The 26,766-nt window shown below is 40.0% G+C and overlaps 1 protein-coding gene and 1 long non-coding RNA gene across 2 annotated transcripts in view; one reads left to right on the top strand and one right to left on the bottom strand.

The window, feature by feature from the left end:
- LOC309620036 overlaps positions 1 to 26,766 on the top strand; it is a 131,677-nt gene that overhangs the window by 40,003 nt on the left and 64,908 nt on the right. The gene's annotated exons all lie outside the window — the stretch shown is intronic.
- The window catches only part of LOC309619905 (melanoma-associated antigen B18-like), a 329,434-nt gene continuing 304,430 nt past the window's right edge, over positions 1,763 to 26,766 (bottom strand). The window contains exon 2 of the mRNA XM_082375846.1: positions 1,763 to 25,870. Within this exon, the coding sequence (XP_082231972.1) occupies positions 11,068 to 12,105 (1,038 nt within the window). The 5' untranslated portion in view covers positions 12,106 to 25,870 and the 3' untranslated portion in view covers positions 1,763 to 11,067. The remainder of the gene's footprint in view (positions 25,871 to 26,766) is intronic.

The following is a 26,766-nucleotide window of genomic DNA, read 5'->3' as shown; positions in this document are numbered from 1 at the left end:
CCCAGTTGACTCACTTTGTTGGCAATGGTGCTAAGAAATTTGGGGTTTGTTGTTGTTGTTGCTGGCTGTTGGTTAGAGGCCAGCCTCAGTTCCTAAACACAGCTTGCAATTCCATGACACATGGCTCATTCCATACTGGCCATTTCCATAGGTCTCCAAAGACCTGTCCAACATGACAGATCTTTTCTTCAAGGTCACCAGCATAGCAAGAGCATTTCTGCTAGCAAAATGGAGTCTTATATAATGTCCATAATCAGGAAAGTACCGTCTCCCCTTTGACATACATGAGAGCAAGTACAAATTTAAAATAAGGAAGAAGTAGAAACATTAAATCATTATGTTGTACACCTGAAACTAATAAAATGTTATATGTCAATTATACCTCAATAAAAATAAAATAAAATAAGAAAATTTTATTTTTCCCAGGGCAAAAAAGAAACGAAACTCCCCTCCCCCTCCCCCGTTTTTTAGAGCATTTACTTTAAAAAACTTGTAAATTCTTTCTCTGCCTCATTGAGATCTATGTAAATCTTTTAAGAGCTAAATAAGCCTCTCGCCAGTTTTACAACCCAGGAATGTTTTTCTCAAGTAACTGGGAGCCACCTCTTTGACATATAAATATCAAGGAAGTTAGCACCCCATCTCCTAGACTCCATAAGAGTTTAACTTTGACCTGTCTCCAAGTTGTAAAAAACTGCCTCCTTTCACAAAGGTATGACAAGTTTATTTTTCCTTTGGATAAAGGCAATTATCTAACAAAGAGGGCAGCCCCAATTACCAGATGAATTTAGGATGAAGTATGTGTAATACATGGAGCTGTCACGTCCTCTTACTTGAGGAACAGTTATCCTTATCTTGAGAACATGGGTGTAATGGGTTGTATTTGTTTGGTGGTATAAAAGGGTGAGCTCTCTTTCTGTCTTCGCAATCTTTTTAGCAGATTGCCTGTGATGAGTGTCACATTCTGGTTTAATTCTTATTAAATAATAAAACTGTTTTCTCTCTTTCCTATATTTTGCAGAAAGGCATTTGTTAGTTGGCAGGAGAGTTTGTTTCTAATAAATTACCCCAAGAAATCTGGCAATGAGGACAAGACTTCTGTAAGTTCCTGAATCAAGTGAATCAGCAGAAGTTCTGTGGACACACAACAGTCAGGTAAGAGATTTAAATTATAAAGTCTTCCTTCTAGCTCTGTGCCCTTTTGGATTATTTGTCAGAAGAACCAACCCCGTCAAATTCAAGATTTTACTATAAAATATGCATGGTAATATGGGCTCTAAAATCCCATCAGGATCACCATCAGCTTTGATGATGGAAAAATATGGGAAGCCACTTCTTTCTCAGTATTTACTAGGTACTAGCTCTCTCACATTAGACATGATATACCTGTAAGAATCTAGTCTTGCAGTGGCCTGAGGATGCTTCCTTTAATTTGGATAAAGTAACATATTTTCAGAGGTTCTCAGAAGGGCCTCATCTCAACCAAATGAATTATTAGTATTTATGGGATTAATATCAAAAAAATAAAATATAATTTTTTTTAATAAAAATTAAATATAAGTTGGATAGCCAGGAGGAAAACCTGAGAAAAATGGAAGAGGAAATTAGGGAATTATAGGCACTGTCTCTGTCACAGAACCCTCCTCCTTTCCCTGATGTCCCAACTCTCTCTGCTCCCCTGCTTCTCTCTCTCTCTTTTTTTTTTTTTTTTTTATTATCTGGCTGCGTCAGGTCTTAGTTGCAGCACGCAGGATCTTTCGTTTCAGTTCGCAGGATCTTTCGTTTCAGTTCACAGGATCTTCGTTGTGGTGCGTGGGCTTCTCTAGTTGCAGCCTGCGGGCTTTTCTCTAGTTGTGGCGCACAGGCTCCAGAGCACGCAGGCTCAGTAGTTGCAGCGCATGGGATCTTAGTGGCATGTGGGATCTTAGTTCTCCGATCAGGGATTTAACCTGTGTCCCCTGCATTGGCAGGTGGATTCTTAACCACCGGACCACCAGGGAAGTCCCTCCCCTGCTTCTCCTTTATCTTTCCCTAACTCAAATCAGTTTCTGGAGAGGAGGAGGCAGTGATCTTTTGGATGTGTGGCTCCCTTCATTAGTGATTTCCCTGCACAGAGGGACTAAGGCATAAGTTTGTTAACTGCTAATGAATTACCTGCCCTGTTTGAGGACACAGGTTTGTGTACCTCATGCCCTAGCCTGAGTCCACTTCATGTCTTCATGCCCAGGTTCACCTACAAGATTCCCATATCATCCCCACACCAGGTAGGTAGGAAGGAAAGCAGAAATGATAAAGCAACATGATCATGGAATAATTGAGAATGTGGATAAAAGATTCTGTCCCCGTATGAAGGCAACAGGATGGAGAGTAATTCCACTAGGCACTTGAAACAAAGCAAACAAAAAAAGATGTTAAGCTGATAAAGGTCAACATGGGAAGATTAGCCAAAAGACCATATAAATTACATTTTTCTTGTTTCAGTATGAGAACAACAAGCTCTTCCTATTCGGATCACCAGCAATGCCGATGACAGCATTGAGGAGCTGCCCAGGCCTCCAAGGTAATTCACTTGCCTTTCCAATGAGCTGATGTGACTCATTTAAAGGCTTTTTTCACTGTACCCTAGAAATACTTTGCAGTGTGTTTTCAGTTTACAGCCCCACACATGGGGATGTGCACTGCCTGCTGTGTGGAATTTTGCAACTAGCTGGCTTGGCGAGTTTGATGGAACAAGCATGTCAGGGTCCAGAAAATTACCGCATCAAGGTGTATGGTGGCCAAAGGAAGCCACTGCCCCCCACCACCACAAGTATGGAAGAACCAAGGGCTTTGAAGACCTGCAAGAAGGGTTGCTGATAGCCATGCTTGAAGCCTTTCTGCTAAAGGTGAGCTGAGAGAAGTTGCAGAGGTGTAACCAGAAAACCAGTGAGTCCCCCCAACTGATTTCAGTTGGCTGTTTGCTAAGACGGTCTCAAAATTTATTGGCTCAGGGCCAAAGGCAGATCAAAATCACTCTCTGGCCCTAAGCACACTTGTCTGGGCTCTCTTGATGACTATCCACATTCAAGTTAGGCAGAAGGAGGTAGGATGACAAGGACAGATTGTTACTCAAATCTTAGCAGCAGCTATGTTGTTTTCTGACAATCGAAAGAAAGACAAAGAGGAAAGAAGAAATTAAAAATTGTTGTGTTAGCTGCTTAGTTAAAACTATTTAGTAGAGGAATAACCCCTACTCTGGACAACTTGTGAAGGGAGTAAAGAAGGGAGACTCTATGTCATTCTTACAAGAAGCTGGGACATTGGAAAAGGAACTGTAAAGAGAAACTCCAAATGCAGAAGTTGCAGGAAGCAGGGAATCAGGAAAGCGCAGGAAGACTAGGGAATAATTGGCAAAATGGCTAAAAATGGACAGATATTGGAATCTTGGGGGTGGGAATTGGTGATACTGGTGCTACTTATTCTGAAATTTCCTCAGGGATTTTTCGCTTTTCATTTGGTGATAGATCAATACAGGTCTCTGGTATTTTGGGTCAGCCTTCTTCTTGTCCCTTTTCATCCATGGTTCCCATACAGATAGGGCCTATGACTAAGGAAAATCCTTTCTTACTTTCTCTTGATCCTCCTGTAAACCCACTGGAGAGAGACATGCCTTGGAAATGAAAGGTTACCACATTCTATACACTGGACAGAGTGTCTGTGGAGTACCCTAGGGGGAGAAAAGCACCTGATTGGGTTCATTGTGCCTTCTGAATGAAATGGGGTATGGCAGAAAGTGGCAGTGTCATACCATGCTGGAAAAGCACCCCAAGCTAAAACAAATCTATGCATCACTTTGGGCCCTAGGGAATAATGATACTGGTTTAATTTGAGATATAGAACCAATAAAAATAGCTTACCAAAGGGATGTCATGGCTACGCATAAAACAATATCCTTTGTTGAGAGCTCACTTGTAAGGAATAAAACTGGTTATAAAAGAATTAGAGAAAAAGGGAGATAATAAAAAATGAAAACAGTACTTGCCCTGTTATACTCCCATACTTACAGTAAAGAAGGAAGGTATATTTTATGAAGATCTTTGACCACTACATCATTTTGTACAAGATCTTAGAGAAGTAAGTAAATCTGTTGTTCCATTAACCCCTATAGTCCCTAAGCCTCCAACTAGTCTCACTTGTGACTTCAGTACCAGTATCTGCAGTGTTTTTTCTCTGTAGTTGATCTGCCTTCTGATTTTTTTTCCCTCCCTCTCTGTTCCTCTAGCACACAAATCTATATTCTTGTTTGCGTTTGCTTTCAAAAGAGTACAGTATTTATGGCAAAGGATTCCTCAGAGCTCTGGGGACTCTCCTACTGTTTTCTCTAGTCATTTACAGGAAAATGTAGAGAAATTTGTGCCACTAACAGAGGGACAGTCATGCAGTATGTAGATGATTTGCTGGTAGATTCAGAAACTAAAGAGCAATGCAAAGCTGAAACTTTGTTACAATTCCTCTCTTCACAGGGCCATAAGGCTGCCCTAGGCAAAGTGCAGTATTACCAAACTGAGGGAAAATACAGCATCTGTTGTCAGCTGAAAGTGGCAAAGTGTTACAATCGAGGAGCCAGCCAATTTTGCAAATAAAAAATTATCTTAGATAATTAGGGAACTAGTAGGATATTGTAGACAGTGGATTCTAGGTTTTTACAGGGCAGTCATAACTTCTGGCAGAGCAATTGCACGTTGTTCTCTAGATCCTCTGGTTTTTGTCCCTAGAGTCTGAAGAGGCTTTTGAATAATTGAAGTTGGCTACAGCCTCTCTCTCCCCACAGCTTTGGAGTCTAAATTTTGAAAAACCTGGCGTGATTTATTTGACATTTCTGTTTAAAATGCAGACTTGATAATGTTTACTGCTGGGTCATGTACTTGAGATAAAAGTGGCTGACTTAAGGCTTCCTGTGGGGTGGTGAAATGAAATCTTGGAAGCCCATGTTTTGTCCAGAGTTAGGTCTGCACAAGCAGACGAGATAATAACAGTTCCTAGAGCTACAATTCTTGGTCCTAGACTTAAAATGGATACATATGCTACTAATAAATGTTTGGTTCTGCCATGCCACAGGGTAAATTTGGAAAAATAGGGGATTTATTACTTTGATAAGAACTAAGTTTTCTCATGGAAAAGTTATAACTGATTGGTTAAAGGCTTTACAACTGCCTGCTCAGATATCAGTAATTCATGGTAGAACTCACACAGGGCAGAAGGATGAAGTTTCTAAAGGTAATAATTTTGCTGATAGAGCTGTAAAATTTGCTCTTCAAACATGGCAGACTCATTCATTTTTGCTTTTGTTGCTTGTGCTTTGCTGTCATATCCAGGAAATCACTGCCTAGATCAATGTCAAGGAGCCCTGTTTTCCTCCAGGAGTTTTACAGTTTCAGGTTTTAAATTTAAGTTTTTATTCCATTTTGAGTTCATTTTTGTGAGTGGTATAAAATAGGGGTCCACCCTCATTCCTCTGCATGTAGTTATCCAGTTTTCCCAGCACCTTTTTTTTTTTTTTTAATCGGTCATCAATTTTATACATATCAGTGTATACATGTCAATCCCAATCGCCCAATTCAGCACACCACCATCCCCGCCCCACCGCAGTTTTCCCCCCTTGGTGTCCATATGTCTGTTCTCTACATCTGTGTCTCAACTTCTGCCCTGCAACCCGGTTCATCTGTACCATTTTTCTAGGTTCCACATACATGCCTTAATATACGATATTTGTTTTTCTCTTTCTGACTTACTTCACTCTGTATGACAGTCTCTAGATCCATCCACGTCTCAACAAATGACTCAATTTCGTTCCTTTTTATGGCTGAGTAATATTCCATTGTATATATGTACCACAACTTCTTTATCCATTCGTCTGTTGATGGGCATTTAGGTTGCTTCCATGACCTGTATTCAAAATGAATACATTCTTATGTATTCAAAAGAATGGAAATCAGGACCTCTAAGAGATGTCTGCATTCTCATGTTCCTTGCAGCACTACTCACAACAGCCAAGATATGGAAACAACTCAAATGTCCATCAAAGATAAGTGAAGAAAGAAAATGTGATTCATACACAAACACACACACACACGGACGCACACACACAGTGGAATATTATTCAGCCTTAAAAGAGGAAATCCTGCCATTTGCAACAATATGATGGACTTGAAGGACATTATGCTAAGTGAAATAAGCCAGTCACAGAAGGACAAATACTGTATGGTTCTGCTTAAGTGAGGTACCTAAAATCATCAAACTCATAGAAGGAGAGAATCAACTGAGTTACCAGGGGCTGGGGTGAGGGGGAAATGAGGAGTTGTTCAATTGGTATAAAGGTTCAGATATGCAAGATGAATTAGTTCTCAAGATCTGCTGTACAACATGGTGCCTATAGTTAACAATACTGAAAATTTTTGAAAGAGCATAGATCTCATGTTAAGTGTTTTCACCATGAAAGAAAAAACCAAAGGGACACGAGGAAACTTTTGGAGGTGATGGATATGTCTGTTACGTTGACTGTGGTGATGATTTCTCAGGTGTATACATATGTCCAAACTCATCAAATTGTACATATTAAATATGTGCAGTTTTTTATATCAAATGTATCTCAATAAACATGTTTTTTTTTTTAAAGAAAAAGGATCTTAGTTGTTAAATGAGTGTGGTGGATCTATGTGTGCTATCATGGAAATATTCTGCATTCATTTTGTTAAGTGACAGGGTCAAGAGGCAGAACAATATGTACGTTGTTAATCATACATGTTAAGTTCAATATATTTTTATAGCACATCTACATATGAAAAAGCCTCAGGTCAGCTTTAAAATGACACACATCAGTTTGTTAATTGTGGTTGCCTCTGAGGAGGGGGCTGGATTTTGAGGAAAGGGGGAGATTGTAATCTATCTGTAAGAATTTTTTGCAGCAAGAATATATGTACTGTTACCTTTGTAATTACAATATTTAAATACATCTAACCACAAAAATAGTAGGTATGTGGGACTTCCCTGGTGGCGCAGTGGTTAAGAATCTGCCTGCCAACGCAGGGGACACGGGTTCGAGCTCTGGTCCGGGAAGATCCCACATGCCGCGGAGCAACTAAGCTCGTGTGCCACAACTGCTGAGCCTGCGCTCTAGAGCCCGCGAGCCACAGCTACTGAGCCCACGCACTGCAACTACTGAAGCCTGCCCGCCTAGAGCCCATGCTCCGCAACAAGAGAAGCCACTGCAATGAGAAGCCCGCGCACCACAACGAAGAGTAGTCCCCGCTCACCACAACTAGAGAAAGCCCACACGCAGCAACGAAGACCCAATGCAACCAAAAAATAAATTAAAAAAAAAATTTTTTTTAAATAGTAGGTATGCATTAATCAGATAAAGTAACTGATGCAACAGGTAAAACCTGCAGACCCACAATGGCTTAAAGCAACAGAAATTTATTTCTTATACACATAACGTCCAATGTGGGTAGGCAGGGGCCTCCACTGTCAGATGACCCAGTGATCCAGTCTGCTCCCATTGGCAGTTCCGCTTCTCAACAAGCGATCTCCATGTTTGCTGCTGAATGGAACAGAAAGCATGGAAGTGGCATACTGGCTTTCAAATTCCTTGGCCTGGAGGTGACAAACATTGTTCATATTTCAGTGTCTGCGTAGTCACATGAGCCTTCCTAAGTACAAGCGGATTGGACTGAACGTGTAGGACACGTTTACAGGTGACATTAGGCACAAGGGAAAACCAGGATTTTCCTCTGGGGCAAGAACTGAGATAAGAGGCGTATGAAGGATGGTGAATTATTTTGATCTTTGTTGTTCAAAGACAGGGTATCTGTCAGGAAACCCCTGACATTTTTTTTCCTCCTAGAACGACTGTGGGTTCTGAGGAATTCAGCCTCAGTAGATGTTTGTTAGACAGTGATTTCCATGGTCTTTTCTCATCTTCAACTTATGAGGGAGGCTTTTGTAAGCTCAGTCATTGGTATATGTGTTCAGTGGCCAGTCTCAAATAACACATTCCTTCAAAATCCTACTGACAATATCTGGGTCATTTACAAAACCCCCCATCTAACTTCAGTTATATCCCAAGAACCAGTATCTTCTGTAAGAAATAAGACTGTGATCACCAGCTCATTTGGAATATACTCTGAGACTTGTGGGCTGGGGATGGGGCTGTGGTGACCAGGTATCTAGACTTCACTGTCAGTGGTTCCACTGGGAGGGATGGGACCTTCACTGTACACGTGCAGAGAGTTGGAATGCTCTAATCAAGGGGAGGGCATATGACTCTGGACTGCCTGTATCACAGGAAACAGGGTGCAGCTCCAGAGGTCACAGTGAAGAGCTGGTCAGTGTATGAGGTTCAGATTTGGGCAGGAGGGCACACTGGGGAAGACCCAGAGGAAACATGCTGTAATTCAGGAAAGTGCTGGTACAGGACTGTGCCAGTATGTGAGCAGAGTCACCTGTCAGGGAACCCTGGGGCTAGTGACAGGGGGATCCTCCGCATATGAAACCCACAGACAATCCCCAAATTGTGCTTTATTCTCATATTCACCTTCCTTCATCAGGATCGCTTTTTGTACTTTGACTAGAGTGTCTTGTTTTTTAATTGTATGTGATACATTTGGAGTAGTGAGAATAATAGAGAATGAAAAGACAGAAGGTCTGCCTCAGATTGGAGGAGCGGAATAGTGTGGGCTCTAGAAAAATTTGGACCAGGGGTCTAGTCCCAGCTCTTTCACTTATCAGCCATGTGAACTCGAGAAAATTACAAGTTCTTCATCTGCAAAGTATGTCTAATAAGCCCTATCTTGTAGGACTGTTGGGATATATGTAATGGATATGAAGCACTTGACAGAGTAAGGTCTTTAATGAATGGCAGTTATCATATGATTTTTTTTTTTTTTTTTTTTTACTGCAGATGATACCACCCTCCCCTCTGGGAAGATTTATGTTACATTAATCCAAGAGATATCACAGAATATGCGGTTTCCACCAAGTGATCGCATAAAGCTGCTTAGCAGGTAAAACAAAATAAATTCCCCCATTTGAGGATGTTACTTAATTTGTATGTGGGGTTGTCCACCCCAGATGGATGCAACTCAGAGGTCGTAGAATTTGTGTCAAGGACCAACAATGTCCCCCCTGGGTGCCTTTCTATCCAAATCACCTGTATTTTTATTCATTTCTTCACCACCTAATATGGAGCCCTCCCTTAGAGTTTGCAAAATTATACTCAAGATAACCTAATTAAAATGCCTTTTTAATGCCTGAGATATGGTTCTCAGAATTCCACCTCAAGGGAGTATCACCTTTACTTCTCATAAATTCCTTGGAGATGCTATGCATAAAACAACTAGATTGTGCTCTGTGTTCAGCTGCACTTGAACAAGAGCACAGGACACCTTCCGTTTCTGCCGGAGGAGGAGCTTTTCCTCTGGTTTATTGATGATACTAAAGTAACTCTTTTTTTTTTTTTTTTAATTTTTATTTATTTATTTATTTTTGGCTGTGTTGGGTCTTCGTTTCTGTGCGAGGGCTTTCTCCAGTTGTGGCGAGGAGGGGCCACTCCTCATCGCAGTGCGCGGGCCTCTCACTGTCGCGGCCTCTCGTTGCGGAGCACAGCTCCAGACGCGCAGGCTCAGTAGTTGTGGTGCACGGGCTTAGTTGCTCCGCGGCATGTGGGATCTTCCCAGACCAGGGCTCGAACCCGTGTCCCCTGCATCGGCAGGCAGACTCTCAACCACTGTGCCACCAGGGAAGCCTATGATACTAAAGTAACTCTTATGAACAGGTTTGCATTCCAGGGTTTTGTCCTCCAACTCTGAGAAACACCGTTTGTATACCTGGCCTCTGCTCACCAGTCCCACAGCCTCATCTAGTCTACCACCCAGCTTAAATTAACAGGATATCCCACTGAGAGACTTGTATTTTCCCCAAACCCCAAACTTCTGTTCCCCAGGGAATTTGTACCTTATTGTTTTCACCCTCCCCCTCCCACTTCTCCCAACCCCATCCCTGTCCCATTACCTCCTTACTCCTTCTTACTTGTCCTTTAGGTCTTAGAGGGTATTTCACCATCTTCTCTGTATAATTACTGCTCCTTGACTGTACAATTCTAAAGGCAGGGTGTTTTGTATCCTAGTTTCACCATTTATAACACAATAATTTTCAAAGAGCAGATGCTCAATATTTGGAGAATGAATGAGCCAGTGAGCATGAGTTCTAGTTTATAAATATTTTATTTCTCCTACATTCTTTAATAAGCTAAGCAAATCCAGGTATGTATCTTTTATTTTTACAGAATAACAGACTAAAATGGATAAGGGAAACCAAGAACTGCACATTTTTTAAACTTTTTTTCTCCTGTATTTTTTTTTAACATTTTTATTGGAAGTCTCCTGTATTTTTTTGATCCCAGTAATTTTACTGATAAAATTTTTCACATTTCCAAAGAAATGCCAATTACCATGCCATGTTTTATTGTTCTAGTTCTATAAATACGAAAGGTCTCCCAATTTGTGTTACAAAATAATAAAACTCTTAATCTTAACTCTATTAAGTTAAACCTAATAAATATGTAACGGAGGTCACTAATAAATTTAGATTCTGAAATTATTATACCTTCTATTAAAGAAACAACATTTAAAATATAACAAAAGGAAAGAAAGAGAGGAAGGGAGGGAGGGAAGGGGGAAAGAAAAGAAAAGAGAAGAAAAAGGAAAAGAAAAGGAAGAGAAAAGATTAAACTCTAAGTTTACCATATAGAATAGGAACACAAAGAGGATATTACACTGTGTTCCCTATAGACCCACCCTGGCCATCCACAACTTAGAATGTTACTGCTCTTTTTCCACAAGGAAAACAATCTTCTCAGACTTCATCATTTGAACTATAACCTAAATAAAAAAGAAAAAAAGGTAAAATTCCAAGTTAGCAATACACAACAGGAACTCAGGGATATACCCTTCTTCAGTCCCACCCTGGCCCTCCACTATTAGAACACTGACGCACCTTTTCAACCAAAAAGTGAAGAACCAGCCTTGAACTTCACTTAGCCTGGGAGAAGTTGCTGGCCGTGGCCCTGGAGCGTGCACTGGCCATGGCAGCAGTACGAGCCCTGGCTGCCATTCTTGCTTGGGCTCTCTCTTCCTCGTCTCTCAAAGCTTCTTCATACCAGGATGGGAAGGCACTGGGCACTGTATCATAAACCTTGGCTAAAAACTCCAGGATTTTCATCTTGCTGGTTTCAGCGTGGGCTCTCGGGCCCCACAGGAACTCATAGCGTGGAGGATCGCTGTTGGCCACCTGGCGGTACTCCAGGTACTTTAGCTGCACCAAATCTTCAGTGATGACCTTCTTGGGATCCCCATAGATGAAGTGCTTCCTTTCAGCATGTACACCCATCATATTCAGCACTCCCCAGATCTCCTCTTCAGGGGCACAGTTGCCCTTCATGAAGATCACACCCAGCACGATCATCAGGAGCCCGGTCTTGGGCATGTTCTCTTCTTCATTCATCGTTCCATTGAAGGTGAGGTCTAGTTTGCTGACAAGGGCATAGCAGTGCCTGGTAGGATCCACTTCCTTCAAATCAAGACCAAAGGCCAGCTCCATGTGCTTAGAGGCTCTCTTGAGGATCTCATTGAAATGACACTTGTACTTTTTGATAACAAACTTCAGCATGTCTGCCTTAGTAATTGGCTCTTTTTTTTGATACTTCTGCAGCAGGAACTGCACCAACAAAACCACCTTCTTGTGTAAAGGATCTCTGCGTGAGTCCTTAGTGCCCTTGGAGGATTTTGAGCTTTCCTTCTTTTGGCTGTTGGTACCTTCATCTGAATTGGTGCATGAAACAGCTGCACTAGCATTGGTGGTTCCCTGAGGTTCCTCAGGAGTGCTAGATGTCCCAGCAGCAGGCATATTCTGAGGCCTGTCCTCAAAGAGAGGATAGACAGAGGAAGGGGACTCTCCTGCTGCTGCTGCTGCTGCCCCAGTGGCCTGAGCATCCTCCAGACCCTGGGTCTCAGCACGGGCCTGGCGGCGTTTCTCACGGGCACGGAGCTTACTCTTCTGACCTCGAGGCATGATGACTCTGGTCAGGGACTGCAGGCAGTTGTTCAATCTTCCAAGGTTGATGAGAGGTCACCGAAGAAGACAGAGGAAGAGATGGTGTGTATAGCCTCGATAGGGAGATTCTTCTACCTTGGCTCCAAGAAAAGCTGCCTCTGCTTTTCCCCTTAAGGGTACTGTTTTAGGAACCCACGAGACAGCGGCCGGCAGGACTCTGTGGAGCGCCACTATTCTGCGGGAGCTTGTCACCTCAGTTCTAACCCAGGATACTAAACTTCACTCCTGACCAGTCCTTTGACTCCTCCCTCTGCTGATTTGAGGCTACCCCTTCAGACCAAGGACTCCCATCCCACAAATTCTGCAGGCGGAAGTGGAGGAGGGGTTGGGCATAACAGCCACGCTTGAGCCCCTCGGGGCCGACAGTGGGGTTGGGTCATGTCGGTACAGGGCGGGGCTCTGTGGGGCCGCTTCACTTCTGGGAGGAGTGTATCCCTTCAGTTCTAACAAAGATTACTCACCTCGACACCTCTCCAATCCTGGGACTCCTCCGTCTGCTGATACGAGGCCACACCTCTCAGACCGAAGCCTCAGGCTCTATAGCTGGTGTGACAGAAGTTAGGGAGAGCGCTTCCGGCCACGCCCACCTGGGCTTCCCAGCGTTATAGCAGAGGTGGTGTTCTGGGGGCCTCCCTCTCTCTTCTGGGAGGCGGAGGAGTCATGCAGAACTCACACTGGGGTCTTACCTGAGTCCTGACAGGGCCCGGGGCTTCTTCCTCTGCTGAGATGAGTCAGCTGGCCTCAGACCAAGTTCTCATTTCCCTCAGAACCCCCAGTTGGAAGTAAGGGGAAACCTGAGCCTAGCAGCCGTGTCTGGGGTCTCCCAAGACTGACACTAGGGGGGCTCTTTGTGGCCTCTTATTTTGGAGTGGGTTCTCCCCTCTGTCACCCTTCAGTGTCTTACCTTGATGCCTTGTAGGTGCTGGGCTACTTTTCTGCTGACACGGCACCAAACCCATCAGGTAAGGCATAAATCTGTAAATAATTTAAGGAGAATTGACATCTGTACAATATTCTACTCACCATGAATAAACATAATATGTTGCTGTATTTGAGACTTCTTTTACCTAAATCGATCAGTAATTTTTTATATTTGCTTCCATAAAGATCATGTGCATTTTTGTTAGTTCTCTTTTTAGGTATATTTTGGATATCGCTGCTGTTTTGAATGGTGTATTTTCCATTACATATTCTAATTAGTTACTTATTTTGTGTGATAAGAGTCCTCCTTTTGGTATAGTGATCTTCTACACCAGCTTTCTGAAGTTCCTTATACATTTGAATATTTGGCAGCCAATTTCTTTGGAGTTTTTAATTAGAGGATCGTATTACCTCTTTTCATTATTCATGACTTTTATTTTGGTATTGCTGTGTATGGCTGTATACTGGCTATGCAATCCAGTCCAGGTTTGAACAGCAAAGTTGGTACCATACCTCCGTGTCCTCTTCTGGACTTTATTGGGAATGTTTCTAACATTTCACACTTATATATGTTTGCTGTTGATTTAACAATATGGAAATTCCATTCTAATGTAAGTTTTCTAAAAGTTATTACCATGAACAGGTGTTGAGTTTTTATCAATTTCTTTACTCCCACACATGATCAAATGCTTTCTCTTCTCTGTCTGTTAACATAGTGAATTCCAATACTACTCTTTGTTAGCAAAACCATTCCAGAGGTGACGCTGCAATTCTATTAGGAGATACATAATGTCTGTAGTTTCCTTTGTGGTGATGTTGTCAGTCATCGAGGATCATCACTGTCATCCATTAATCCATTAGGGCTGCTGAGTTGTAATTCTCTAATTCTATCATTCCTTCTCAAGATTATTAGCTGAAATATATCTATAGGTAGAACCTTCTGTTATCCTCCCTTTTGTTTTCTTGAGGTGAGCCTTACAAGGCCCTATTTTACTGCCTAGAAAGATAGATAGATAGATAAAGAAGGCTAAGTCTCTCTTTGTCTAATCAATATCAGAACAGTCTTTAGCCCAAAATTGTTTCATATTTTTTATAATTTTAAATAACAAAAAAATCTTGCTTGAGAACAAAACCAGTTAATAACTGGTTGAATAATTCATCTGTCATTAATTACTATTAATGAGCAGCATTGGAATAATCAATGTTCAAGCCCTAGAATTTATCACATGACATATTATTTGTGCCTACAGATGGTTATAATTTTGGAAGACATAGAAAATTTTCCTATGATTTATTCAAAGCCAGCTTTCTTTGAAGGGATATAGTTTCTCTGTTCTTTCTATATAGCTATCCAGTCGTTATGCTAGTTGAGTTTTACTTTTTTCTTTATAAATTCCAATGTGGATATGGCAAGTAGTGTAAGTGTTATTACTATTTTAGTTTATGCATATGTAGACATAAAAACAAATTGTGGCACTCTGTCCTCTGGGTTCACAAATTTATTCAATATAGGGCTGTCCTAATGGACTTCATATAAGGACTCCATTAATGTGGTCAATGCAAAAATATCTGATTTGTTTGAATAAATATGCTAATATGTTGCCTCAGTTTATTAAAATAATTTTTCCAACTTCTCATTTCACTTGTTAGTAAATTAAATGTTTAGATTTTTGAATGAATATTTACTTCTTGAGTAGGTAACATTGTTGGTTGTTTCTAACTTAATAAGCCTGGAAATATAGAATGTTATAGAGCAAAGACACTCAAACTGTGGGTAAGGAGTCTTAGGTTATAAACTAACTGTTACAACTATTTGAGTTCTTTATCTATTATAACCTCCTTCTCCCCCTGTGCTTCCGCCCATCCTGCTTCCCCCTGAATGGTATAATAATGCCTTCTCAAGCAGAAGTCATTTAGAGTGATTCAGCCCCTAATAATAACTTGAGCCTTTCAATGGCTGAAGACTTTGTTCCCCTTTACTTTCTGTTTCAGTTCGACTTGAACAAATTGTCCATACTTAAATCTGCTGTGTCCAATACCATTTCAACCCTTTCAATGGCCACACTGCCAATGAAGGACTGAATTTCTGAAGGCTTCCTCATCCCCACGCCTCATTCTCTAAAACATCAGCTCCAGCCAGGATAATGATATTAAGGAGGAACAAGACATGTTAGTGATCAAGGCCATTTTAGAGGAATGGGTGCACTGTCTTCAATGAGCCCAATACCTGTGACACCATGCTTAGACTGACATAGCCAGGAGTCACTTTGTCAGCTTAAGAGAACTCTGCTTTTGAATACATAACTTCGCCCCTTGCCAGGCAACCAAAATAACTGAGTAGAGAGTTTATTTAAGAAATAGAAAATGTTAATATGGCCTAGTAAATGGAAGATAAGGAAGTGTCCAAGGGTACATGTTACTGAGTTAGGGCCAGGACTAAGGTGAGGTGAGTGATAAAATAAATAAATTTTCTTTATTTTAAATAGTGAAATAAATAAATGCAAATAAATACAAAGTTTTAAATAAAGACAGGATCTGACGCTGCACTTGTATGATGCTGAGAGTGAGTGCCTCACTTGTTTAACCCTATTTTTAGCCAGTGGATGGTGTTTTTATTTAAAAGTGTGATATTTTCTTATCATGGATTTTGGCATTTATTTTGACTTTTTAAAATATTGAATTGAGACATAATTTATCTTGATTACTGAGATTTTTTTGGTTCCCCCCTTACCTTAAATTTTTTTTTTTAATAAATTTATTTATTTATTTATTTATTTATTTATTTTTGGCTGTGTTGGGTCTTCGTTTCTGTGCGAGAGCTTTCTCTAGTTGTGGCAAGTGGGGGCCACTCTTCATCGCGGTGCGCGGGCCTCTCACTATCGCGGCCTCTCTTGTTGCGGAGCACAGGCTCCCGACGCCCAGGCTCAGTAGCTGTGGCTCACGGGCCCAGTTGCTCTGCGGTATGTGGGATCCTCCCAGACCAGGGCTTGAACCCGTGTCCCCTGCATTGGCAGGCGGACTCTCAACCACTGCACCACCAGGGAAGCCCTACCTTAAATTTTGAACTCAAGGTGAAGGCCTGACTTGTCTCACCCTAGCCCCAGTCCTGGTAGGTCTTTAGTGTTTAATATTAATCCTGGCCTCACACTTTTAAGAGCATCATTACTTAATTATACCTTGCCTTGTTTTAAATTTTAGGCATCATTTCACTGTCTGCTTTTGTGATCTTGAGCAGTAAAACTACCCTATATGAGACTCCATTAAAAAAAAAAAAAAGGTTTAGAGTAGATAATAAAGATATTCTTTTTACTGAGTTGGTGGGATGATTAAATAAAAGTATATATGAGAAAATACTTTGTAAACTTTACAAATTATTAGTTGTTTAGAAATATTTATTGGGTTGAAACTTGGAGAAAGTCCTAAAAATCAGTCTTGATCCATCCTTTGAGATACCCAGTGGATTAATTTTCCATTGCTGCATAGCAAGTTATCACAGACTCAGTGGCTTAAGATAACACCCACTTATTATCTCCCAGTTCTGTTGGTGAGTAGTCTAGATGCAGTTCATTTGTGTTCTCTGCTCAGGTCCTCACTCTCAAGGTATCTTATTGGCTGAGCTGTGTTCTTATCAGGAGGCTCTGGGCAAGGATCCACTTCAAGGATTCAGGTTGTTGGCAGAATGAAGTTCCTTGTGATTGTGGAACTGAGGTCTCCATTTCCTTGCTTGCTGTCAGACAGGGGCCATTCTTAGCTCCTAGAAGTTGATTGCATTCCTTGCCGCATGGCCCTCTCCATTTTCAAAGCCCACAGTGAACAATCTCCTTCATGTAGAATCCCCAGAACTTTGAATCCATTTCACCAGGAAGACAGAGTCTTGCCCCTTTTAAGGGCTCACTTGATTAGGTCAGGTCCACCAAGGATAATCTCCCTTTCTTAAAGTCAGCTGTGCCATGTAACATAACCTAATCATGGAAGCAATATTCCATCATATTCACAGGTCCCTCCTGCACTCAGTGGGAGGGGATTAAACAGGAGTTTGAGCCATGTAGGGTAAGCTTAAAATTCTGCCTGTCACAACTAGAAAAAAATAAATGATTGCAGAATTTCTGACCACAGTGGTAGCTGGAACTCCCAAGTTGCATATGCTATACTAAATTTAGAATGAAGGGTTTTAAAGTCTCTAATGCTATGGGTTGTGTTTTTGCTTTTTTTTTTTTTTAAACACTTGTTCCTGATGGCCGTTAGCAAATACCAAACACTGGGGTATATGGAACATTTAAAATCTGATCATTTAAGAGGTTTTGGTTTTTTGTTCATTTGTTTTCTTATTATTTTCACTCTTAGTGGAATGTTAGAACTAACCCTCTCAGTATATATCAATGTATGTGCACTCATGGGGCAGGCAAGAAGGCATGGGAAGACAAGTTATCAACTACTACAAGATAAGTGAGAAGTACCCTAAGAAAGAAGTGGTTGTGACTGGAAAACTTTAATTAGCCTAGTGTCCTACACTGTTTTAAATCTCTAAAGTGTGACTGAATTATGGAATGGGGCACATGGGTTCCCCCAACCCATTCTCTAAAACATCTGTTATTGAGCCACAGAGATATGAGGGGAAATAGTAAGGAGGGAGGACAAATATTTTAAAGTAAAAATAATAATAACTACTTATTTGTTGAGGACCCATTATGTTCAAGGAAGTGTGCTATGTCCATTTTAGTACTTCACCTGTGGTGTAGGTTTTATTTATTGGATTATACAGGCAAAGGAACTGAGGCTTTTAAGATTAAGAAGCTTTCATTCATCCATTTAGTTTTTATTTACTAAACCAGGAACTTGACCACAGTCATGAAGATACCAAAGGCTTAGACTAAACAAGAGATAGAGAAAAGGGGTGTCAGCGAAGTTGTTTTTTTTTTTTCCTTCCTGGTCAGAAGTGGCAAAGATTCCTTGACAGTAGATAAGCAACTTTATTTAGTTTTATGTGTTGCATTCAACCCTGTTCATTACTTTCTGTCTTAGCCTTTTCTTTGTTTTTTTCTTTGTAATATTACTCATAATTTTGATAAGCAAAATGATGGTTAAAAATTGGTCTCAACTATAAACGAGTATTAAAGTCATTATAAGGAAAAAATTAACATCGTATTTATTATAAGGACATTGTTCACTATAGAATCATCTTAAGCATTCAGTTGAAAAGAGCTTTAAGGAAATATGCTCTTAGTTTAGCTCTTTTATTTAAGAGAAACTATGTTGTTTTAAAATGTATTTATTTATTTGTTTGTTTATTTATTTTTGGCTGTGTTGGGTCTTTGTTGCTGCACGTGGGCTTTCTCTAGTTGCAGCAAGCAGGGGCTACTCTTCATTGTGGTGCACAGGCTTCTCATTGCAGTGGCTTCTCTTGTTGTGGAGCACAAGCTCTAGGAGAGTGGGCTTCAGTAGTTGTGGCGCACGGGCTTCAGTAGTTGTGTCTCGCGGGCTCTAGAGTGCAGGCTCAGTAGTTGTGGCGCATGGGCTTAGTTGCTCCACGGCATGTGGGATCTTCCCGGACCAGGGCTCGAACCCGTGTCCCCTGCATTGGCAGGTGGATTCTTAACCACTGTGCCACCAGGGAAGCCCTATGTTGTTTTTAATCTGGTGGACAATTAGATGTCGGTTTTTACTGAAGTCAAAAGTAGAATCTCAAAGTCAGATTTATGTATTCTTAGAGCAAGTGAACATGTTCTTTTTTTTTTGGCTGCATTGGGTTTTCGTTGCTGCACGTGGGCTTTCTCTAGTCGCTGTGAGCGGGGGCTACTCTGCATTGCAGTGAGCAGGCTTCTCATTGCGGTGGCTTCTCTCGTTGCGGAGCACAGGCTCGAGGCGTGCGGGTTTCAGTAGTTGTGCCATGTGGGCCCTAGAGCGCACGGGCTTCAGTAGTTGTGGCATGCAGGCCCTAGAGCGTGCAGGCTTCAGTAGTTGCAGTGCGTGGGCTCAGTAGTTGCGGCACATGGGCTCAGTAGTTGTGGCTTGCAGGCTCTAGAGTGCAGGCTCAGTAGTTGTGGCACACGGGCTTAGTTGCTTCGCAGCATGTAGGATCCTCCCAGATCAGGGATGGAACCCGTGTCATGTCCCCTGCATTGGCAGGCAGATTCTTAACCAAGCAGGTGAACATGTTCTGATTCTATGCACTTTGAATACCAAGTTGACCTCATATATTTTGTTCCCACTTTAATATTTTCCTGAATGTAGAACATTATCATCCTTAATGCAGCAGTAAGTTATTGATAAGTAATTCAACCATGCACTGTGCTGGGAGCTGAGGAGAAAATGGTGAGCAAAATGTGAGCAGACCCTGCCTTCCTAGAACTTATCGTCTAGTGGGAATGACAGATGTAAATCCAATAGATACGTATATACATTTATTACAAACTGTTAAACATTACAAAGGAAAAGGACAGAGAGATAAAATAGTGGGATACTATCTGATTCAATAAGTTTGGGAAGGCTGTCCTGAAGAATTAGTATCTTAACCTAGAAAAAAGGATGAATGTGAGTTAGGTTAACAAGGGTGGGGTGAGGTTTGGAAAGTGTTCCTTACGGGAACCGCCTGTACAGAGGTCTGATTGAATAATAAAGTTGGCGGACTGGAAGAAGACCACTCAGTGGACTGGAAGGAAGACCACTTTAGCTTGAGTGTGAAAGTCAATGGGTAGAGTGTAGTAAAAGAGTTTGGGTGTCTTCTTAGATGCAAAATGAAACAACTAAAAGTTTTAAAGCAGGCGAATGACCTGCTCAGATATGCATTTTGTAAAGATCACTGTGGCTGCAGTGTAAAAAAAAAAAAAAGGGAAACAAAGCAAAACAAACAAAAAACACATAGGAAAAAGAATTCCAGATACTTGTACAGTATTCCAGGATTGTGACATCAGAGATGGAGAAATTTGGACAGATTAGAAAGTTGTGTATAGATAGAATTTGCAAGACTCATGTGCTAGTTTGCACATGGATGGTGTAGGAGAACATAGTGTCAAAAATGCCTGCTTATATCCATGGCCTGTGCAACTGCATTCACAGTTGCATCACCTACTGAGATTGGGAATTCTGCAAGTGTACAATTTACCAAGAGTAGGATTGATAAGAATGGATGTAATTTGGAGGTATGGTTGTGAGTTCAATTTAAAGAGGGTTGTGTTTGAAGCACTTTTAATAAATATGCAGGTGAAGCTATCAGGTAAGCAGAAATATATATGAAGCTGAATATTAGAGGAGAGGCCTGGGCTTAAGATGCACATCTGAAATCATGAGCAGGTATTTGAAAATGGAAGCAATGAACATGAATGAGATTGGCAAGGAAGAGCGTACAGAGTGAAATAAAAAATATGTAGGCAACCCAACATTTTAAAAATGGGCAGCGAAGCGTACTTATTGTAGGAGAATTAGAATATATAGAAAACAATTTAATCACCCATAATTCTGTTGCATATATATAAAAATTATCAATGTTTTGGTGCCAGAGCTTGCCATTCCTATGAATATCCAATAAACGTTTTTACTTTTAATCAGTAGAGATAGCAATTTCTTATTCAGTGTTGATGAATAAATTAATCCACTCATAACATTGTTGAACTATAAGCATAATAAAGTAATGAATAAAGAAATAAATACATTCTATAAAGAGTTAAACCCATATACTCAGTAACTCTAGTTATGACATCTAGAGAATTTGGTGAACTTCAGTTCTATACTGTATTCGCTTCAGAAAAACTCATTATCACCAGTTGAAAAACAGCACAAAGCATATGTTCTATTGATGGCAGCATTGTGTTCCTATGTGAAGGACAACTCATTAAATGTACATTATGATGGCAAAGTAGAAAAACTCATTATCGGCTTTTCCTAGACTGAGTCATTTGTGTTCCTATTAAAATGAATATTAACTGTTTTTTTTCTAATTTGATTTCAATTTAAACAGCTTTTTAAAATGTCAATACATTTTTTAATGCAACTAAAATTCATTTAAAAGAAAAGAAAATGATTGTGTGCATTGTACTTATATGTAAATGTGAAACTGATGGCAAAGCATATTGTGATTAATATGTGATATTTGGTATTTACATTAGAGAGGTCCTTTTCTATTTTCAGTGGTACATAGTTTATGGGGTCTGTTGCAATCATTATGTATAATGTAAGACACCAGCTGAGCCTTAGGATGAATATGATATTTAAAAATTTATTTTTTCAGAATGAATCAATAAGCTTTGAAGTAATTAACTTCTTCATGGCTTAGAGTCATGCTTTTCCAAAACTTAAGAAACTCTCCAGAATTATTAAATTTCAGGTTCCATTGCATCTACATTTAATGTTGTGATGACTATTGAGATGTGTACATTTATTGTCATTCGAAGGAAGTTGTTTATAAAGGATATTGGGCTTTTAAATAAAAATAAGTATTTCCTATTAAACTTTAGTTTTAATCTAGGTCTTTAAACATGAGTTTCATCTTAGCAACTGGATAGTTTTTCTAAACTCAGTTTTCATGGCTTGACATTTTTAAATGTGTAGAGGATTTCACTAAACAATAAGAAATCTCTGATATATTCATGACAGTGAAGTGTAGGATATATAGATAATAAAATATATACAGAGAAGTATATAATACAGAGCTAATATATGAAAAAATCAAAAATGGTTTTAACAAACTCTTCCCTTTTATACTTCTACTATGCCAGACCATTTACTATTTGAATGAAACTAGTTTTTGTTTCCTTTTCCTAGTTCTTGGACTGATGACTGGATAAATAGCCCAAAGACAAACACCAAGAAAGAAAGGTCATGTAGCAGTGACCAAGCCATAGCTGAATTAGACACATCAAGTTCAAACAAAAACATCATGGAGAAATAAAATAGAAGAAAACCAAATAAAACAAAACAACATACATATTTTATGAAACACAACCCTGGTGCAGGCATATCAATCCTAATAGCAATCTATTCTTTGACAAGATCTATTTTGGACCATTTGCACCATTGTGTAGCAATAAACTCACAATTGAGCATATCCATAATAGCAGTGTTACAATAGAAATTTAGAAAAAAAGTTTTTCCATTTAAAATTTTTACTTGGCTTTTGTAAAGAGGAAATGCTTTTTTTTTAGTGGAAGACTCTGTACAAGAGCTATATTATTGAAATAGTGAAAGGCAGGTTTTTTGTAAGGAGAAAATTTGATATTGCTGAAAACTGCCTCTAAATAAAGAAGAAAAAAATGAATTATATTACTTTAGTGTTTTCAGACACAGCATTTGATCATCTCAATGCTGAAATGTGTGGGTATATATTATTGTTTTTCCCACCTCATGGATGAGAAAGGAAACTGAGGCACAGTTATTTATTTGAATTGTGTAGAACATACATTTCACAGAGCATAGTGGTAAAAATTTGAATATTTTACCATTCTCTCCTCCTATTCCCAGGAACCAATTGCTCTAAATTAGAAAGATATCTTTTCTGGGAGAATTTTCTTCTTGGTGACACTTTGTTTAAAATGCTGTAAAAAAAAAAAAAAAAAAAAAAGAAAGTAATAAAAAAGAGGTAGAGGAATGTAGTGAACAGTAATAGTAGTAAAACTTCTAGTAATAGCCAAGTCAACAGTAAATATAGTAACCAACTCAAGACACCATGAGATGACGGTGATGAGGAGAATGTATCAGAAAGTTCCTAGATGAATCTTCTTTCCTGTGCTTATTGAACTGTTGACCACTCCTTGTGTACAACTGGTTAGGGGTCTAAATGATGCTTGCATGTGCCTGGTAACTTATAATAGACATTAAAAAATATTTGGTGAATGTCATGATGAACATATTGTTGATGGTAGAAAATAATTTAAATTTATGTGTATTTCAACATATATAACAACATATTGATAGTGTGATAATTGAAATTTTTATGCATTTTAATATGAATGCTTAGTAATTTTGCATAAATAATTTTTGTAGGGAATGTTATTTTCAAGTAATTTCATGTTGCTTAAAGTTTCAGTTTAACAATTCTAGCAATGAATCTAATGTATTCAGTACCTTGCCTGAGTAGATATGGAACCAGATTTTGCCCTGGAAGAGCTATACTTGTGTAGTTCTTTAAATAGTTTGTTGAGTCAGTTAGCTATTGTCAGAATCGTGTTGTAATTTTAAGAAGCCCAAATTCGATACATATAGCAAGTATTTATTTCTCCCTCATGCTTCTGCAAGTTTGCTGATATTTTGTGATCTTGGCTGAGTTTGTTTGGGCTTGGATCCAAGCTGAAGCTAGGATCCAAGTCGGCTACATGTGTCTGTCATCCTCTTTGCTCCAGGGGCTACTTGTAGCCTCTTCTTCTCATAGCAATGATGCAATATGCATGCATGAGAACAAGTTCTAGGCCACAGTCATATAAGCACATTTGAAGTCTCAATTTGTCATGTCCACTAATATCCTATTGGCAAAAGCAAGTCATATGGCCAAACCCAACATCAGTGTATCGTGGATGTATACTCTTCTCATCCAGGTCGGGGCGGAGAAGGTGGGGAGTGAATATTTACTCAACAGTAGTCTAATCTACCATCCATACCTTAATCAAAATGCAATCTGCCTTTGAGTTTTTATTGTGGATCCCCAGAACACAAACTATTTTCTACTTCTTGTTACACAAAGAAAATAGTACAGTAACTAAAAGTGTTTTAAGGTCAGCAGATCTTTAAGACTTTATTTGTTCATAAATAATGCAAAAACTTGAGTGTATGTTACACCACAGGCCTATGTAATCAAAGCTCTCTCACATATATACAGAGATTTTGCTTATTATCCGTTTTTTTGAAATTCTTTGTCAACATTTGTAAAAGGTGGGGAGGACTCGCTAGATGCTTGGACTTTCATATTAATGTTTAGAAACAAGAAGGCATAAAATGTAATCCACTGCCTCAGTGTAATATTCAAAATTATTGTATTTTTAATTAGAGATTTGTCAGGGAAATGCAAAAATAGAATTCAAACTGCCGATTTGTTGATTGTGCTTAATAAAGACTTGGGATTTTTGAATAAGCTAAAGATTGGCAGTTTTCTTACTAGGGCTATCATTGCTTAGAAGCAAACATTTGGTAATCCCAGTTCTATGATGGAGACTGAGTTATCATGATGTTTTCTGTGAGGACACAATGAAATTTGATTTACTTCTTTATATTTTGAAAGCCACTGGAAACCATGAGGCTTCCCTCACTATCATGGCCTTTATTGGGTTGCTTAACTTGGCCACTTGCTTATATTTTATCTTTTTAAGTTTCAAAATATGAAGGTTTCTGAAAATCACCTGATGTTTTATATCAAAAGAAAGAGAGAGAGAGAGAGAATTCCATCATTCCTAAAGCTCATCATACTGTTATTATACTTAACTTTATTTGTAAAAAGAGCTGCTGGTTTTTGTCATGAAGATTGCCTTTGGCAGTTGAATCACTTTATTCTGCATAATGAAAATGATTTTTCTGACAGTACAGGTACTACTCCCGGCTGAGTGAGTACATGGAGAACTGAGTGGGCCACAAGAGACACCTCTGGGTTGACACTTAGGGAGAAAGTGTCTACATGTCACTGGTCCTCCTCTGAATAGTTAATGAGGAGCTTTCAAGTAACATCCTTTGGAACATCTGTCTCAGGAATCACAAAACTTCTTGATCTTTCTCTCTTCCTGATAAAAATACATAAAATAATATAGTAATAAATAATGAAGTAATATATCATTAATATAGGTATAAATCTGCCCTCAGTAGTTATTTGTTGAATGGTTGAATGACATTTTTTTTTTTTTTAAAGATTGATTGATTGATTGATTGATTGCTATGTTGGGTCTTCGTTTCTGTGCTAGGGCTTTCTCTAGTTGCGGCAAGCGGGGGCCACTCTTCATCGCGGTGCGCGAGCCTCTCACTACTGTGGCCTCTCCCGTTGCGGAGCACAGGCTCCAGACGCGCAGGCTCAGCAGTTGTGGCTCACGGGCCCAGTTGCTCCGCGGCATGTGGGATCCTCCCAGACCAGGGCTCGAACCCGTGTCCCCTGCATTAGCAGGCAGACCCTCAACCACTGCGCCACCAGGGAAGCCTGAATGACATTTTGTCTATGAATACTTTATACATATATCTGTTTACTCATAAGCACATATAAACATTAAAAATTTCTGGTCAAAATTATATGAATTCATAGTTAACAGTATGTTGAAGTGAGGACCAGCTAAGTAATTTGCCAGTGAAAAATGAAAATGTAGGGCTTCCTTGGTGGTGCAGTGGTTAAGAATCCGCCTGCCAATGCAGGGGACACGGGTTCGAGCCCTGGTCTGGGAAGATCCCACATGCCGCGGGGCAACTGGGCCCGTGAGCCACAACTACTGAGCCTGCGCGTCTGGAGCCTGTGCTCCACAACAAGAGAGGCCGCGACAGTGAGAGGCCCGCGCACCGCGATGAAGAGTGGCCCCCACTTGCCGCAACTAGAGAAAGCCCTCGCACAGAAACGAAGACCCAACACAGCCAAAAATAAATAAATAAAAAATAAATAAATTTATAAAAAAAAAAAAAAAAAAAAGAATCCGCCTGCCAGTGCAAGGGACATGGGTTCGAGCCCTGGTCCGGGAAGATCCCACATGCCGTGGAGCAACTAGGCCCATGCACCACAACTACTGAGCCTGCGCTCTCGAGCCCGTGAGCCACAGCTACTGAGCCCGTGTGCCACAACTACTGAAGCCTGCACGTCTAGAGCCCGTGCTTCGCAACAAGAGAAGCCACCGCGATGGGAAGCCCGCCGGCACTGCAACAAAGAGTAGCCTCTGCTCGCCGCAACTAGAGAAAGCCCGCCTGCAGCAACGAAGACCCCACGCAGCCAAAAATAATAAATAAATTAAATAAATCAATTTTTTAAAAAATGAAAATATAGAGCCCCTTGTTCAAAAATTACTGAGGGTTTCTAGATGGTGACAACAGAGCATTGAAGCCAGCATGGGGACTTCTAAGCGTGGGCCCCTTTTTGACTTCAAAGGTAGCATGTCCATGAACTGGTTCTGATTGAAGTATGTGCTATGTATAGAATGCCCTTTCTTTCATATGACAAAAATAATATATCATTGTCTTTGGGAAGCTTAGCAGTATGAATCTCTTTTAGCCTATGTATGTGTATTTGCATATATATGTAATAGATACGAATACATACATATTATATATTATGTCATACATAATATTTCAACATGGAGAGTCTACTTTATATAATTATATTACTATTATTTATATGAGTTATGTAGTCAAAGCATTTGATAGGTCTATAGTATCCTGTCCTATATTTTTCCTCTCAGGATCTTATCCGATTCCTATGTTGAAGAGGGGTGAAGATCAGCATTCCCCACAACTTTCAGGGTCAAACTTAAATTCTGAGTATGTGGCTTACCCTTTCCTTTTTTCTTTTTCTTTGGTTTTTTAAAAAAATTATTTATTTATTTATTTATGTGGCTGCGTTGGGTCTTCGTTGCTGCGCGTGGGCTTTCCTCTAGTTGCTGCAAGTGGGGGTTACTCTTCGTTGCGGTGTGCGGGCTTCTCATTGCGGCGGCTTCTCTTTCTGCCGAGCACGGGCTCTAGGTGTGCGGGCTTCAATAGTTGTGGTACACGGGCTCAGTAGTTGTGGCTTGCGGGCTCTAGAGCACAGGCTCAGTAGTT

The sequence above is a fragment of the Balaenoptera borealis genome (assembly GCF_965194805.1).
Source record: "Balaenoptera borealis genome assembly, chromosome: X".
NCBI lineage: Eukaryota > Metazoa > Chordata > Mammalia > Artiodactyla > Balaenopteridae > Balaenoptera > Balaenoptera borealis.
Note: the sequence above shows the minus strand (reverse complement) of the source record. Positions and strands in the feature narration are given on the sequence as shown.